Source organism: Alexandromys fortis, unplaced genomic scaffold, assembly GCF_014885135.2.
Source record: "Alexandromys fortis isolate MF-2015 unplaced genomic scaffold, M_Fortis_MF-2015_v1.1 scaffold_37, whole genome shotgun sequence".
Lineage (NCBI taxonomy): Eukaryota > Metazoa > Chordata > Mammalia > Rodentia > Cricetidae > Alexandromys > Alexandromys fortis.
In genome coordinates this window covers 4606881-4625129 of record NW_026067914.1, presented here as the reverse complement: position 1 = coordinate 4625129, position 18249 = coordinate 4606881, and the positions used below count along the sequence as shown (strand labels likewise).

General features: G+C 40.1%; 1 protein-coding gene across 2 annotated transcripts in view; it reads right to left on the bottom strand.

The window, feature by feature from the left end:
- The window catches only part of Ranbp3l (RAN binding protein 3 like), a 46715-nt gene that overhangs the window by 11272 nt on the left and 17194 nt on the right, over positions 1-18249 (bottom strand). Inside the window, exons 3-9 of one of the 2 annotated variants that reach the window (XM_050138977.1) lie at positions 17431-17470; positions 16931-17008; positions 16385-16459; positions 8534-8605; positions 7537-7676; positions 3983-4080; positions 2545-2629 (exon numbers count right to left, since the gene is read on the bottom strand). In XM_050138977.1, coding sequence (XP_049994934.1) covers positions 2545-2629; positions 3983-4080; positions 7537-7676; positions 8534-8605; positions 16385-16459; positions 16931-17008; positions 17431-17470 — 588 coding nt within the window. The remainder of the gene's footprint in view (positions 1-2544; positions 2630-3982; positions 4081-7536; positions 7677-8533; positions 8606-16384; positions 16460-16930; positions 17009-17430; positions 17471-18249) is intronic. The other variant, XM_050138978.1, reaches the window with a different exon arrangement.

The window sequence follows — 18249 nt, the reverse complement described above, 5'->3', positions numbered from 1 at the left end:
AAGAAAACAGAACTACCAGCTCAGAAAGATTTGTGACTCATTCTAAAAGCTAAAGTTGGGAATGCCCTTTGACACCCGTATCACAAGGCCATGGATTCACAAGATTAATTAGAGGAAAAACACAAACCATCTGGATTGTTCCAGCATCCTTGGGACATCCTCCCTGAGAGGAATGGGAAGCTCCAGTCCTTTGATAAGCCTCATCCAAAACTGTCCGTGAGATGTAACAAGTGCTCTCTCACCCCAGACCCCTGTGGTCCCAGCTCTTGTTTGTTCTCATAGGTTTCTTTCTGTTCCCTTACCACACTGTAAGCCTCTCTAGAGTACTGTCTGCTTTAGCTTTGCATAACTACTTAGATGGATCTCAGACCTAGCTGTACATTAGAATGACATTGATCCTTGACCTCACCCACGGCATTTCTGATCTAATGAGTCTGGGTGAGGCCCAGCTCTTAAGATCTCAGTTAAAGGCTTCCCAGATGGGGAGCCAGGAGATGGCTCGGTGGGTAATGGTGGTTATTGTACAAGCTTGAGGGCACATGCCCAGGACACAAAGAAAGCTAAGTATGGCCACATGGACATAGCACCCAAGCACTAGGAGGCAGAGGCTGGTGGAGACAAGAGCTGGCAGCCAGCCTAGTCCAGAAAGGTGCAGGATCAGCGAGACCCAGTCTCAGGAAATAAAATGAAAAGTAGTAAGAAATGTCCCATGGTCTCCAAATATACATGCATGGCATGTTTATACACATGCATACACACCTGATACATAGAACACACACACGCATGCAGTCACAGAAAAAAAGACTTTCCTCTTAGCATAAGCATAGAAGATAATAGTACTCGCTATGGCATCTCCATACATATATTGTGTTGTCTTTTGACGCTTTATTCTCCTTTACCCCTGCCCCTCTTCTCCTGCTGGTCCCCTTCCTCCTCCCAAATACTGTTCCCTCTACTTTAATGTCATATTTTTTAAAAGCCTACATTCTGCAAACAATGTCCACTAACTGTGTATAAATCGAACCAAATATACCTAACACTATTCCAAGTAACAAAGAGTGAAAACAATCATTTAAACTAAAGGATAAAGTATCTAAGTAACAAGGTCATCAGTATATGAACTCAGGACCTCATGTACCATAGGAACCTGGTACGTTCTTGGTAAAGTGAATGCAGAAGACCCTCTTGTGAATATGGAAAGCATCTTAATTGTGCTAGCACCCTACAAAGCCTATGGGTACTCAAGTGTCAAACTTAGGAAAAGAGAACTTGCCTCAACGTATTGCACAGGCTTTCGCCTGGAGCTTGCTTGCTTCATTCAAGTTCTGATCCTAAGATGTGGAATAATATCTCCACTACTGGTGGAGTTGCCCATCATTTTGTTTTGTTTTGTCTTTTGACTGTCTGTTTGAGAGGGTCTAATTAGTGCAAGGTGGCCTGAAACTGTCTACCCTTCTACCTCAGCCCCTTTAGTGCTAGGATGAGAGGCATGGACCAGCACCTTCAGGTGGACCTGCCCTTTCTTAAAGCTAAAAAGCAATAGAACTACCCTTAGAATGAAGGACAGTCCTGAGTTATGTCTACAACAAGCAAGATAAAAAAAATGACTCTGGAGTCTGGAGAGCCCTAAAAATATTGAAATTAACTAGTTTTGAGAATTTTTTATTTTTATTAGCATATATCAATTGTACAAAATAATCAAAACAATGCATTTCATTGTGGCATTTGTTTGTGTGTGTGTGTGTGTGTGTGTGTGTGTGTGTGTGTGAGAGAGAGAGAGAGAGAGAGAGAGAGAGAGAGAGAGAGACATATGTGAGTGGGCAGGTATGTTCTTCCATGGGGAGCAGGCATGCAGAGGCAAGGGGAGGACATCACTGGCATTTTCCTCTATGGCTCTCTACTTTATTCTCTGGAAACGAGGGGTTGAGGAGATGGCTCAGTGGGTATGAGCACTTGCTGCGCAAGTTCAAGAATCTGTTTGAGCCGGGTGGTGGTGGCGCATGCCTTTAATCCCAGCACTCGGGAGGCAGAGGCAGGCGGATCTCTGTGAGTTCGAGACTAGCCTGGTCTACAAGAGCTAGTTCCAGGACAGGCTCCAAAACCACAGAGAAACCCTGTCTCAAAACAAACAAACAAACAAACAAACAAAAAAACAAACAAACAAACAAAAAGAATCTGTTTGAATCTGCAGCACCCATGTAAAACCAGCTTAGCTAAAATGGCACTCTTGTGGCTTACATTACAGTTCATAGCAGCAACAAAGTTACAGTTATGAAGCACCAACAAAATAGTTATATTGTTGGGATCAGCACATGAGGAACTGTAGTAAAGGGTTGCAGCACTGGAAGGTTGAGATTTATTGCTCTACGGGCTTTACGTCTATCATTCAAACAGCTGGGATGTGCTTCCCAGAAGCCTTTTATACTTAAAGAAAGAAATTGTGACTTTTTATTCAGAACTGAGAAATATTCTCGAAATGAACACTAATTAATTTGCCTTGAGAAATGTGAACAGGTCCCCTAAGATAATTTATCAAAATCTTACCAAAACTCTTTCTACCATGTTTTCTCCAAAAACAAAGTCAGAACTGCAGCTTTGAAAAGAACGCTTATCTTCTGTTGGTTGGCATCTATTAAACAGAAATAAGCACTTAGTATTTTAAATTTGTGGAGGAATCCACTTTAAGCCTTAGCAGGCAAAATAAACAGGTGATTCAAACATAAGCATTGTTCATATGAAATGAATGAGAAGGGAAGGAAAACTTGAGCTGGAGACTTTTAGGGGTGATATTCAAAATATTATTGCATGCTGTTACGACATTGGCATTGACCTGTGTGGATGACCTCATGCCACTCACAATGTGGGCTGCATGACCAGCTGGAGGGCTGCCCAGTCCTAATCATGCTGCATTCCAGCAATCCCGAGCCATTATTCTTTATCTGAAGTGGCCAACGATGCTTTAGCAATCCAAGATTTTCAGGGGTCTTATCAATTATACTTGGATGTGCATTGTTTTAATTCTTCTACTCCAAGAAATTTGACTTTTATATTAAACTTGTTTTGCAAGATGAGAAAATCAAGCATGCAGCCCTCTGTCTGTAGACAGATGTGCTAAGGGTCCTGAGAACATCCCCATGACCTCATAGTACTCCACCTGGATGGAGCCAGTGTTTGTCCACAGCCATTCCCAGTGTTCTCCCAGATAAACCATTCCTTCATCACCACTGCTGCTAAGTAACACTAGCAGATGCACACTGCTTTCCTTTTACCTAAACCATTAATGCTAAGTAATCATATAGAGCACCAAAATTGATTAGAAAAGGGGGAAATATATTTTTAAAAAAGAAGGAAGGAAGATTAATAGCAAGACAACTTGTACTTGAAGTTTAGTCATATCTTTTTAAAATATTCCGACCAAAACCATGAGATAATGAAGGCGATCCAACACTATTGTGATAATAATGTGTAGCTGAGGTATTTGAAGAGCTTTCTAAGCTGACATTTCTTATAAAATGCGCTTTCAAATGAGAATCTTGTCAATTTATTCATACAGTGTCAGCAAATTACAGCGTATGAATAGTTAAAATGGTCAAAGCAAACACAAATGAAAAGGAAACATTTTGGTTTTCCATTAGGTTGAATACCCCTAATTAGGAAATCTGCAGTACTAAATTTTCCCAAATCTGAAACATTTTGAACACTGATATAATATTGTGTATTCCTGGCCTCATTATAATGAGTCAAAGTCAAAATCATTAAAAACATTGTATACAATTACATTCAGATTATATACTCAAGGTGTATGTAACTCTGTGTACATGTCTTTTATGTTTAGATTTTGATCTCATCCTGAAGACATTAATTACATTATCTACATTCAAATATTAAAAAAAATCTAAAAAACTCTAAGCAAACAAACAACTAAGCTGAAACACTTCTAGTCCCAAACACTTTGGAGAAGGAATGAGCTGTACAATTTTACCCCACGGTTTCCTCTGAGATGTGTAGATCAGTAGACAGCTGGACTGAACTGGCATTTGGTAAATTTTCACTTTGCAAACCAGAGTTTGCATCAGATATCTGAAAAGGAGAGAAAATAAAGCCACCTGAAAGTTCATTAGAACTGCTCTGTCTAGAACCATCAGACAGAAACCGGTTACAGCCACACATGTTAAAAGGTCCCAGTGTTCAGACACAGCCCCCAGCCCTTCCTGTGCCTCATCTCATATGCTCTTCACAGCTCAGTGCACTTTGTCCTTCTACTGCCCACAGCTGACAGCTGAGCCAGCTGACGAAGAGAACTCCGAGTCCTCACCCAAGTCACACAACCACATGGAAGTGACATTAGGTACAGTTCTCTAATTCCAGAGACTGCGTATTTCATTATAATACCCACCAACTTGTTGCCTTTTGTTACGTCTCCCTACTTTATCCATTTGGGCTTATTGATTACTTCTGGATTAATGGGGGACTTTCCAAGGCTGTTCAGTCTCTGGAAATACCCTAAGAGCTTGGCTGTCACAGCCACCTGCCCGCTGTAAGAGGAAATCCGCTCACCTCTTCATCTGACATTTCCCGTGGGTAACTGTGTCAATTTGAAACTGGTTTGAGCATGTATGTAATGTGCATGGCCTATACTGATTCCATACATGCGAGAGTGAGGGATTTCAGGGCTGCAGTAGGTCCAGCGGTAAAGAACTCATCAGGGCCAATGTTTACTGTGTTTTCTGGACACCTTTTTTTTCCCCATGGGGATTTGCAGAATTGCTCTAGGGATAGTTCATGTTTTGAAAGTCAGGTGGATTCTGTTTCCACTTGATTTTTTATACATGTCAATAAAAATATTAATATTCCCTATTATACCAGGGATTTAAAAGCTGACAAATACCTACAAGAGATTATGTGCCGTTAACCAAGGTCAAACTATATGCCGGTGATCTTGTTACTCAGATAGTTTATCCTTCAGTATAAATGAGAGCCCACTCTTTGTCACCTGAAATAGCTTTAGGTCTTCTGGTTTGATTTATGCAGTAAGCGGACATTGTCTGCAGAATGTAGACTTTTTAAAATGTGTGAAAGCAGAGGGAGCGGGAGAAGGAAGGGGACCAGCTGGAGAGGAGGAGGGATGAAGGGCAAAGTGAGATGCTATGTCTGCATGGAGATGCCACAATGAGTCCCATTGTGTTGTATGCTAAGTCAGATGAATTTACTTTCTAGGAGCCAGTGACCAAACCCAGGTCTGTGCGCTTGCTAGACAAGTGCTCTACCACTGAGCAGAAGCCTCAACCTTGTAAAGGAAAAATTTTAAATATTTCTTTCACTTTCTAAGATTATAATTACCTTTCCTTTCCTCCTTCCAAATCCTCTCATATGCTCCTCTCTGCTCTTTTCCAAATTCACCGCCTCTTTTTTCACTAATTGTTGTTACATACAGTCTCGTATGTTTGTGTGTGTGTGTGTGTATGTGTGTGTGTGTATTCCTAAACACATGAATACGACCTACTTAGTCAGTCTAATGTTGCTTGCTTGTGTATGTTTTCAGGACTGACTGCCTAAACATGAGCCTACCAAGAACAACAGACATGTTAAAGTGGGCCAGGGCAGGGAAAGTGAGGGGCAAGCCCATGAGGCTTCAACCCTAGACAAAGAGAACAGGCAGCTAAGGAATGCTGAGAGCCGAAGAAGTCTCCTCAGGGTTCATTAATACAAAAGGAAACCTTTCACAGACTGTAAGAAACAGTGTCGCCAAAGCTTATATTTCCATTAAACTACATTAACATAGTACCCACTGTGGTTTGTAGTTCTTTAATTATTTGTGACAGTGAATATTCTTACTAAAAAGTAGCAGTGTGGATGCCATTTTATCTAGTTTTGATATGAGTCAATAAAGAATATAAGATAATAATTCTATAAAATTCACTTAAGGATAATTTTCCCATTATTTACAAATTATGTTAATTTACTCAAACTTAAGCCACAGAATTTCATAGAACATTTGTCTATGGAACTTCAGAGATTATCATGGAAGAGAAAACTCAGTAACAGACATACCCAGTTGGGTTACTCTATAACTGGGAGAAATCTGTATTTATTAGACCTTTAAATTATGAAGAAATATTTGCAAACTGTTTTATAATTGAAGCAGAAAATGAAAAAAAAAGTGATAAGTAATGAGATGCAGTCACCAAGATCTGAGTTCAGTCCCCAGAAATTCAGGTGCAGTAGCAAACATTATAATCCCAGGGCTGGGCAGGCATAGAGGCAGCTCTCGGGGTTGCTGGCCAGGAAGCCTGATTGTCAAACTCTGGGCCAAAATAAGAGACCCTGTGTCAAAAGCAAAGTGGAGGTTTCCTGGGGGATGCCACCCAAGGTTGTTCTCTGGCCTCCAAATGCACATACATGCACACGCACACACACACACATACACACACACACACACACACACACACACACACACACGGTGATATTTATAAAAGTCCTGGCAATGAAGAAATATCACAACACTTTAGATATCATAATATATAACAAAAATTTGGTCTATACTTACTATACACACCATTCCAAAATTTAGTGAACTTTTCCTTACAAAATTTAAGACTGATTTAACACCATTCTTCCCAACATTCTTAAATAGATAAAAGTAATTACTAGATTGTATTTAATTAAAAATTTTAGTAATGTATCAATTTAAAATTAAGAATGTTTTATCATATAAACCACTTATTTTCCATGTATTAATAATTGATTAACTTATTATTAAAATTTAGTGGGTCCCTCAAAATCATATCTTATAAAGAAGAGGATTTGGAAGCATAACAATTTTGGAAAATGCTGACCAAGTTCACTTTCCTCTCTTCCCCAATAAGGAGAATATTGGGTGCCTGGTTTGGATAAGCACAGTAGTTACAATACAAGACTACTTCCATTCTGGTTGTTTCCCCTTAATCAAAATGGCTGTTAGATTTCACGTCCATGTGTTATTGTCATTGTGTTCATCAAAAACCAAACCAAACCAGTCGAACAACTTCAAGAGTCTGAAATCAAAGGGCTGATGGAATAACTCAAATTCCAGCTGCCTAAGTTGTGTCTCACTCCTCCAGAGTGTCACAGCTACAACTGCAGGCATAGGACATTCCAGAACCCCACGTCTGCATGCCCAAACAAAAGAGTATGCCTCTAGCAGAGCTTTACAGTGGGGGATTCAGACCCTTCGGTGTTTAGAAGAAAGAATTCTTATCTGTCCCTGGAGGCTGCCAAGCTCCCCTGCTCCACGCACTGTTACTCTGTGTACGCAATCTTGGCTGCTGTTATCTGTGAAGATGTCTGGTGTGACCTAAACTGGCAAAGCCTCACTATGACCTTGGACAGCTGAGGTCGCAGAACCCCTACTTATTTGAGCACAGGTTCTGGCCCCTGAATTTCATACTGTCAGCATTCTGGAGTTCCCACTTGGGAGTGACAGCAGCCACGAAACCTGGTTCAGGGAACACTCTCCAATTTAATAAGATCACCAAGAGTGTTCCAGTGTCTCCTTACCTTGTGCTTGATATTTTCCTTAATTTTGCAGGATTTCAATTCACCATGCCCAAATGTTTTGCTTATGTTTTTGCAGCTTTGGGTTTGAGGTGGCTGCAAAATAGCAGGTCTTAGAACATGCTCCGAAGGCCTCATAGAACCTTGGAAGAGCAGAAAGAAAAGATCAATACATTTTGATAAAATGCTCCTTTGTCCCTATTTTTGACATGATGCTCTTTTAAAAATAGCACAATTAAGTTTTTAGAGACTAGTCAAAGTCAGTGCAGCCCATGAATTGCCTGCCACTCAGTTCTTAACTAGCTTTTGCCAAATAAGTTTCTTTTGATTACATGGCTTGTCTATTCAAGTATTTTTACCTCCATGTTTTCTCACTCTGTCCTACCTACATACACCCAACATACCACACACACACACACACTCACACACACAGACACACACACTCACACACACACACACTCACTCACACACCTCTCTCTCTCTCACACACACACACACACTCACACACTCACACACACACACACAGATTAAAATATGCAAGATAAATGAAGCTTATGGGCTGCAGCCGATAGGGTCCCGAGTCTACCTACTGTTCTAAATAATTTAGAAAAGCTTACTGTTTTATTGATCTCTTTCCATCTTTTTCTAAGCATTCCTCCCTTGACACTTGGGGCTTATGCCGATATTCTGAGCTTCTTCACTCCTTTGTCAAAGCTTCCCTCCTTGCCATGTGGTTGCTTGTCCACAACGTGTCTGACCTGTGTCAAAACCTCAATGGCATGGCTTTTATCCCCTTTATTCATCAGGCATCTAGTGGGGGTCTATAGCTTGCCTGCCCAATGTTTTTTTCTAAACTCTAACACAATTTCCCTTGTTTCTCAAATACATTAAAATTTAATATTAATAAAATTAATTTAATAATAAATACTAATGTGTTAAATGAACAAATAGATAAAAGGTGAGAGAGAGAATTTGGGGGTTTGAAACTGAAGAGCCATACCTTGCTCTAGGCTGCTCATGTCAATATTCCTTTGCACCAGACTTGATGTCATAAAAACATTGTTTTTCTTCACTATAAGAAAAAAGAATTTAAAAAAAAAAACCTTTAAAGTCTGTGAACTATTTTACATTTTTTGTAGAAAAGTTCTGTTCTGAGAGCACCAGTAGATGTCGCTGTTGGCAGTAATGCTACTAAAGAGGGCTGGTCCTGTTAAAAATTGTGATTGCCAGGTAAATTTTGCTACCTACTTCTGTTCATTTCTCAAAACCCTAAAATTAGACTTTTAAAGAAGAGGTAATCTTATTTGTAATCATTAAATAGATCGGTGCCATGAGAAATGTTGCAAATTGCAAACGCTGAAGTGGTCATGAATCCTGTGTGCCTGGGTATAGCTCTCATAGGATGCTCTAACACTATCAACACAGTCTTTACATCCACTTTTAGGGGTACTTAGGAGAGAGATGAGGATGGCAGCTATGTCGATTAAGTTTGTTTTGTTTTTGTTTTTTGTCAACTCAACAAAAGCTAGAGCCACTTTGGAAGAGTGCATATCAATTGAAAAGAAATATGTACAGAAAGATAGACCGTTAGTAAGTCTGTGGGGACATTTTCTTGACAAATGACTAATGTGGGCGGCTTCAGCACACTATAGGCAGTGCCACCTCTGGGCAAGTTGAAGAAGCAAGCTGAGCATGCCAAAGAGAGCAAGCCAGGAAGCAGTCTTCCTCCATGGTCTCTGCTTGAGTTCCTGCCTCCAGGTTCTGCTTGCATTCCCGTCCTGACTTCCCTTTATGACAGATTATAAGCTGTCAGGTGAAATAAACCTTTCCCTCTCCTAAGCTGGCTTTTCTCAGTGTTTAGCCACAGTAGCAGAAACCAAATAGAAATGACAACAATAATGCCAGATTGTCTCCTTCAAGGTGTGTTGCTGGGTAGAATTGGTCACGGCTGCAAACATGGGGTGTCTGTGCCTCTCAGAGGGGGGTACTGCCTTGATTCTGTGGGGGCTGGCGTCTGACTAGTTGAGATGACAAGGGAACAAGAAGCATTTTTTTGAGGTGTTCTTCAGAGCATCATCTCCTAAAGGCTGGAATCAAATTGCTGCTCTGACCTAAGCTGAATTCGGTAGTCTTTAGCATCTTTATTTCTTGAAACAGAACAAGTGGATCACATAAATTGTACTATTTTTTTTATCATTTCCAGCATCATTTATTATTCATAAAGTAGAAATGCTGCTTACTACCAATTAGGGTCCTCCGATTTGTTCATCCTTTATATATCTGATTTTTAAAAATGAAGTAGTTATATAGATATAAAGTAAAGCTATCCCTTGGCTTTACGCAAAAACAAGTGAAGCAGATTAGCTGGGATTACTGGGATTAGCTTCCTCTCCATTTCTTTACACAATTTGCCATGTGGATCCAGAGAGTCTGTTGTTGCTCCTGTGACTGAAAAGTGTCTGATACACTGTTGCACAGTCATGATTGTAATTACTGTTACTAATGTCCATTGATTGGTTTGAGGACTCTGCAGTTCTTGGATAGAGGACAATCAATCAAAAAGACAAAGCAAACTGTTTTCACCTTGTATTTCTTCCTTGTATAAAGTACTGCTTATGGCACAAAGGGTGTAAGCCCTACTATGAAGAGAATGCTTGAAGTAAGGCTCTTTTTTAAAAAAAAAATTAATTTGCCTTGGGATAATACTCTTGTACACTCATATTAATAAAATGCTGATTTTCCAGTAGCCATGGAGGAAGTATAGGCAGGGCGACAAGGCTAAGAGAATTCTGGAAAGAGGAAAGACAGAGACTCAGTCTTCAGCCAGATGCAGAGGAAGCAAGATGAGAATGCCTTACTGAGAAAAGATACCAAGCCATGTGGTTAAACAGAGATAAAAATTATGGGTTAATTTAAGTTGTAAGAGCTAGTTAATAATAAGCATGAGTTAATAGACCAAACCATGTGTAATCAATATAAGCCTCTGTGTGTTTCTTTGGGACCAGATGGGACAGAAACTTCCATCTACAAAATTCCCAACTGACTCAGCATGCAGTGTATAACAGAATTCATCTTTAAATGTAGGCATCTGTTTATTTTATATATGAAGTTCTAAAACAGTCCAATCTCAAACTTTTTGCCAAAAAAAGAATGACACATTTCACTGTCTGGATCTGTGAGGTTAATAATCTTCAGACAGCCCTCTTGTGTCTGTGGCTGTGACTTCTCTGTCTGGATTTGTGAGGTTAATAATCTTCAGATAGCCCTCTTACATCTGTTCCTGTGACTTCTCTCTGATTTGTTGGTCACACTATTAGCATCTTATTTTTTTCTTTATGAAACTGGCTAGATTCTAAGTTTTTTCTGAAAGACTTATTTATTATATACAGTGTTCTGTCTGCATGTATACCTGCAGGCCAAAAGAGGGCACCATATCTCATTACAAATGGTTGTGTTGCTGGGACTTGAACTCAGGACCTCTGGAAGAACAGCCAGTGTGTGCTTAACCACTGAACCATTTCTCCAGTCCGACTATTAACATCTTATGATGTCTGAAAAAGAAAACTCATCATTGATAAGAATGATTTTTGAAGCCGCAAAGGAAAAAGGCCAAGTTACTTACAAAGGTAAACCTATCAGACTTACACCTGACTTCTCTATGGAAACCATGAAAGCCAGAAGGTCCTGGATAGATGTACTGCAAAAACTAAGAGACCATGGATGCAAGCCCAGACTACTATACCCAGCCAAGCTTTCATTCACCATAAATGGAGAAAACAAAATTTTCCAGGATAAAAACAAATTTAAACAATACGTAGCCACAAACCCAGCCTTACAGAAAGTAATAGAAGGAAAATCTCTAACCAAGGAGTCCAACAATGACCACAATAACTCAGACATCTAGAGACCCGTCACCAGCGCAACTCAAAGAAGGGACGCACACGAACTCTACTACTAAAGAAGTGACCGGAGTTAACATCCCCTGGTCATTAATATCACTTAATGTCAATGGGCTCAACTCACCTATAAAAAGGCACAGGCTAAGAGATTGGATACGAAATCAGGATCCAACATTCTGCTGTTTACAAGAAACACACCTCAAACACAGAGACAGGCACCTACTCAGAGTAAAGGGCTGGGAAAAGGCTTATCAAGCAAATGGACCTAAGAAACAAGCAGGTGTGGCCATACTAATTTCTAACAAACTTGACTTCAAACTTAAATCAATCAGAAGAGATGGAGAGGGACATTTTATACTCATAACAGGATCAATTCATCAAGAGGAAGTCTCAATCCTGAATATCTACGCCCCTAATATAAAAGCACCCACATACGTAAAAGAAACATTACTAAAACTCAAGGCAGCCATCAAACCGCACACACTAATAGTGGGAGACTTCAACACTCCTCTCTCACCAATGGACAGGTCAATCAGACAGAAACCTAACAGAGAACTAAGAGAATTAATGGAGGTAATGAATCAATTGGACTTGACAGACATCTATAGAATATTCCACCCAAATCGGAAAGAATATACCTTCTTCTCTGCAGCTCATGGAACCTTCTCGAAAATTGACCACATACTCGGTAACAAAGCAAACTTCCACAGGTACAAAAACATATTAGTAACCACCTGTATCTTATCAGATCACCATGGATTAAAGTTAGAATTCAACAACAACCCTACCCCCAGAAAGCCTACAAACTCATGGAAACTGAACAGTCAACTACTGAACCACACCTGGATCAAGGAAGAAATAAAGAAAGAAATTAAAGTCTTCCTTGAATTCAATGAAAATAAAGAAACAACCTACTCAAACTTATGGGACACTATGAAAGCAGTCCTGAGAGGAAAGTTCATAGCACTAAGTGCCCACTTAAAGAAAACAGAGAAGGCACACATTGGAGACTTAACAGCCCACCTGAAAGCTCTAGAAAAAAAAGAAGCAGACTCACCTAGGAGGAGTAGAAGACTGGAAATAATCAAACTGAGGGCTGAAATCAACAAAATAGAAACACAGAAAACAATCCAAAGAATCAATGAAACAAAAAGCTGGTTCCTGGAGAAAATCAACAAGATTGATAAACCTCTATCCAAACTAATAAAACGCCAGAGAGTGAATATGCAAATTAATAAGATCAGAAATGAAAAGGGGGACATAACCACAGACACAGAGGAAATTCAAAGAATCATTAGATCTTACTACAAAGGCCTGTATGGCACAAAACTGGAAAATGTAAAAGAAATGGACACGTTTTTAGATAAATACCATATACCAAAGTTAAACCAGGACCAGGTGAACAACCTAAATAGACCTGTTAGTCACGAAGAACTAGAAGCTGTTATCAAAAACCTCCCTACCAAAAAAAGCCCAGGACCTGATGGTTTCAATGCGAAATTCTACCAGAACTTCCAAGAAGACCTAATACCTATACTCCTTAATGTATTTCACAATATAGAAGCAGAAGAGTCATTGCCAAATTCCTTTTATGAAGCTACAGTCACTCTGATACCAAAACCACACAAAGACTCAACCAAGAAAGAGAATTACAGGCCAATCTCACTCATGAACATCGACGCAAAAATCCTCAACAAAATACTGGCAAACCGAATCCAAGAACACATTAGAAAAATTATCCATTATGATCAAGTAGGCTTCATCCCAGAGATGCAGGGCTGGTTCAACATACGAAAATCTATCAATGTAATCCATCATATAAATAAGCTGAAAGAAAAAAACCATATGATCATTTCATTAGATGCTGAAAAAGTATTTGACAAAATTCAACATCCCTTTATGATAAAAGTCTTGGAGAGACTAGGGATACAAGGGTCATACCTAAATATAATAAAAGCTATATACAGCAAGCCGACAGCTAACATCAAATTAAACGGAGAGAAACTCAAAGCCATCCCACTAAACTCAGGAACACTAAACTCAGAAACCCACTCTCGCCATACCTCTTCAACATAGTGCTTGAAGTTCTAGCAATAGCAATAAGACAACATAAGGGGATCAAGGGGATTTGACTTGGAAAGGAAGAAGTTAAACTTTCGTTATTTGCAGATGATATGATAGTGTACATAAGTGACCCTCAAAACTCCACCAAGAAACTTTTACAGCTGATAAATACCTTTAGTAATGTGGCAGGATACAAGATCAACTCCAAAAAATCAGTCGCCCTCTTATACACAAAGGATATGGAAGCAGAGAGGGAAATCAGAGAAGCTTCACCTTTCACAATAGCCACAAACAGCATAAAATATCTCGGGGTAACTCTAACCAAGGAAGTAAAAGATCTATTTGACAAGAACTTTAAAGCATTGAAGAAAGAAATTGATGAGGATATCAGAAAATGGAAGGACCTCCCTTGCTCTTGGATTGGGAGGATCAACATAGTAAAAATGGCAATTCTACCAAAGGCAATTTATAGATTCAATGCAATTCCTATCAAGGTCCCATCAAAATTCTTCACGGATCTTGAGAGGACAATAATCAATTTTATATGGAAAAATAAAAAACCCAGGATAGCCAAAACAATCCTATACAATAAAGGATCTTCTGGAGGCATTACCATCCCTGACTTCAAACTCTATCACAGAGCTACAGTAATGAAAACAGTGTGGTATTGGCATAAAAACAGAGAAGTCGACCAATGGAATCGCATAGAAGACCCGGAATTTAATCCCCAAACCTATGAACACCTCATTTTCGACAAAGGAGCTAAAAGTATACAATGGAAGAAAGAAAGCATCTTCAACAAATGGTGCTGGCACAACTGGATGTCAACCTGTAGAAGATTGAAATTAGACCCATATCTATCACCTTGCACAAAACTCAAGTCCAAATGGATCAAAGACCTCAATATCAGTCCGAACACACTGAACCTGATAGAAGAGAAAGTGGGAAGTACCCTACAACAGATGGGCACAGGAGATCGCTTCTTAAGTATAACCCCAGCAGCACAGACACTAAGGACAACATTGAATAAATGGGACCTACTAAAGCTGAGAAGCTTCTGTAAAGCAAAGGACACTGTCACTAAGACAAAAAGGCAACCTACTGACTGGGAGAAGATCTTCACCAACCCCGCAACAGACAAAGGTCTGATCTCCAAAATATATAGAGAACTCAAGAAACTAGACTCTAAAATGCTAATTAACCCAATTAAAAAATGGGGCACTGAACTGAACAGAGAATTCTCAAAAGAAGAAGTTCAAATGGCCAAAAGACACCTAAGGTCATGCTCAACCTCATTAGCAATCAGGGAAATGCAAATCAAAACAACTTTGAGATATCATCTCACACCTGTCAGAATGGCTAAAATCAAAAGCACCGATGATAGCCTTTGCTGGAGAGGCTGTGGAGGAAGGGGTACCCTCATCCATTGCTGGTGGGAATGCAATCTTGTGCAACCACTTTGGAAATCAGTGTTTCGGTTTCTCAGGAAATTCGGGATCAACCTACCCCTGGACCCAGCAATACCACTCTTGGGAATATACCCAAGAGATGCCCTATCATATGACAAAAGCATTTGTTCAACTATGTTCATAGCAGCATTATTTGTAATAGCCAGAACCTGGAAACAACCTAGATGCCCTTCAATGGAAGAATGGATGAAGAAAGTGTGGAATATATACACATTAGAGTATTATGCTGCGGTAAAAAACAATGACTTCTCGAATTTTGCATGCAAATGGATGGAAATAGAAAACACTATCCTGAGCGAGGTAACCCAGACCCAAAAAGATGAACATGGGATGTATTCACTCATAATTGGTTTCTAGCCATAAATAAAGGTCACGGAGTGTATACCTGGTGAACCTAACGAAGCTAAAGAAGAAGGTGAACCCAAGAAAAAACATATAGTTATCCTCTTGGCTAAGGGAAGTAGATAAAATTGCCGGGGACAAAATTGGGATCTTGGGGGTGGGGTGGGTTGGGGATAAGGGGGGACAGGGAGAGAAAAGTAAGAAGGGGAGGATTGGGGGAACTTGGGGAAACAGGAAGATTGGGATAAAGGAAGGTCGGATAGGGGAGCAGGGAAGCACATATCTTAGTTAAAAGAGCCACCTTAGTGTTGGCAAGAGACTTGAACCTAGAGTGGCTCCCAGGAGCCCAAGGCGATGTCCCCAGTTAGTCCCTTGGGAAACTGAGGATAGGGAACCTGAACTGACCCTATCCTATAGCATTACTGACGAATATCTTTCATATCACCATAGAACCTTCATCTGGTGATGGATGGAGATAGAGACAGAGACCCACACTGGAGCACTGGACTGAGCTCCCAAGGTCCCAATGAGAAGCAGATGGAGGGAGACCACGAGCAAGGATGTCAGGACCACGGGGGGTGCACCCACCCACTGAGACAGTGGGGCTAATCTATTGGGAACTCACAAAAGCCAGCTGGACTGTGACTGAAACAGCATGGGATAAAACCGGACTCTCTGATCACAGCGAACAATGAGGACTGATGAGAAGCCAAGGTCAATGACAAGGGGTTTTGATCCTACTTCATGTTCTGGCTTGGTGGGAGCCTAGCCAGTTTGGACGTTCACCTTCCTAGATATGGACGTAGGGGGGAGGACATTGGACTTTCCACAGGGCAGGGAACCATGACTGCTCTTTGGATAGGAGAGGGGGGGTGAGAGGAGTGGGGGGAGGGGGAGAAGAGAGGGGGGAGGGGGGGAAGGTTGGGGGGGGGGGGAGGGAAATGGGAGGCTGGGAGGAGGCGGAAACTTTTTTTTCTTATTCTCAATAAAAAAAATAGTATAAAAAAAAAAAAAAAAAAAGAATGATTTTTGAGACATCAGAGTGTCAGGAGTGAAGCTCTAGGAACTTGTCATTACCTGGTCCAGAGGGGGGGAAGGTTGGGGCATCAGTGAATGATGAAGACCTCAGGCGTGTCTGAGACGAAGCTGCCACTGAAAGAAGATTCAAATGCAGGCCATTAAGAAGTGTATCTTCTGTCTAGTTTTATGGGGATTCTGTTCTTTGGAGAAAGATTTAGATCTCCAATTCAAAGAAAATTATTTTTTATGTTTTTATCAATAGAAACAAAGACTACCTCTGATGATCATAAATTTACTTTATTTTCACTCAACTCAGTAACTATTTCTTGAATGTATTAGACATTCTTTGAACTCATACTGAGTGGAGTTATATGTACATAAATTGCTGCTTTAACAGTAAAGCCTGTTAGGCACAGCAGCCTCAGGTATGTTAATGTGCACATGGGCAAACTGTTCTCAACTGGCTCAGAATACAGTGAATGATGCAGTTCTTCTCAAAGCGCTGGCATGTTCTTATTTTGTAGGTTCTTGCTTTTAAATGTCCAGTTGGAAATTTTTTTTTTAGTAATTTCACATGCAGAATAATAGTCAAACTATACCTACCTCCCGGAGACTCGGAATCTGTACTATAAAGTGTGACAGATGAAGACCTTATGCGTTTTCTTGAGAAACCACTGAATTCTGAAAGAAATTCAACAAGAATTGTATTTAGAGTAACACACAGCACAGGAGTAGAATCAACCACTTTGTGTGGGTAGGTCATCATTTCACAACGTGCTGACTCGTGGAGCCCAACATTAAATACGAGGGGTCTTAGATGATTATAAACCTACAGACACCACATTAACATGGTTAGAAACGAATCTTGTGCAGGAAACTATATACAGCCTCAAGTTCAGCCTAGAACCACAGAGGCAATGCTCATGTTGCTGTTCTTGGGTATCTGCCTGTCGTCTTTCAATCCATTTGCACATCTAGAAACAAGGAAAGCCATTACGTCTTATAGAGTCTGTGTCACAAGCCGCAAATGCTCGTGCTTTACTGATTTTCTTTGTATGAATATTGGGGTTTGGGGCTTCACAACACAGGACGTAATTCGTTACCATGTTCTGCTGTTTCATCCAGGCTGTCTTCTGCAGGTCTCTGGAAAGACACAAAAAAGCTGCAAATTTGCTGTTATTGCATTAATTTCCCACCCTGCCTCTGTAGAAGAGAATTTCAGGAGCCAGGGCTCTTCAGCTCACGGGGACAAAGTGACACGCTACAGTTTCACCAAGAACATGGCAACAGAGAGTCTACCCAGTGGTTATAGATTTCAGTGCTTATAGAATCTTTTCTGAACACTCATTTAAAATGTAGGTTTTTGAGGCACCTGCTCTCAGGATTCTAAAGTGATTGATTTGGAGTAAGAATCTGCTTTTTGAACAAAGGAGTAAAGGTAGTTTATTTTGTGAGCAGTTCATTGACAATTGCATGTAAGAACGAATTCTCACAACCACAATAAGGTAGTGGGTGGGGACAGCTAATCCTCCAACTCCTACGGTTCTAGGATGATGTTTCCACATCAGATAGACTCTATAAGCCCTTTCAAACTAATATTGCATACTGGAGTTTTTATACCCAGTTTTAGCATCTTTCAGTAGCAAGGACCTAAGGAGCTATTTAACTTTCCTAATCTTTTTCTTTCTTTCTTTCTTTCTTTCTTTCTTTCTTTCTTTCTTTCTTTCTTTCTTTCTTTCTTTTTTGTAAATCACCTTTTTAAAGCCATTCCAAATAAGCATATTATTTTAGGCAAACCACTTTACACAACTTAGAGATTTCAGCCAAACTGATGCCTCTGAGTCTCAACTCCAAGAGCATTCAGGTAGTGGAGAAGGCCAAAATAAAATCATGCAGCTACCATATCAACTACCTCCTTAAAG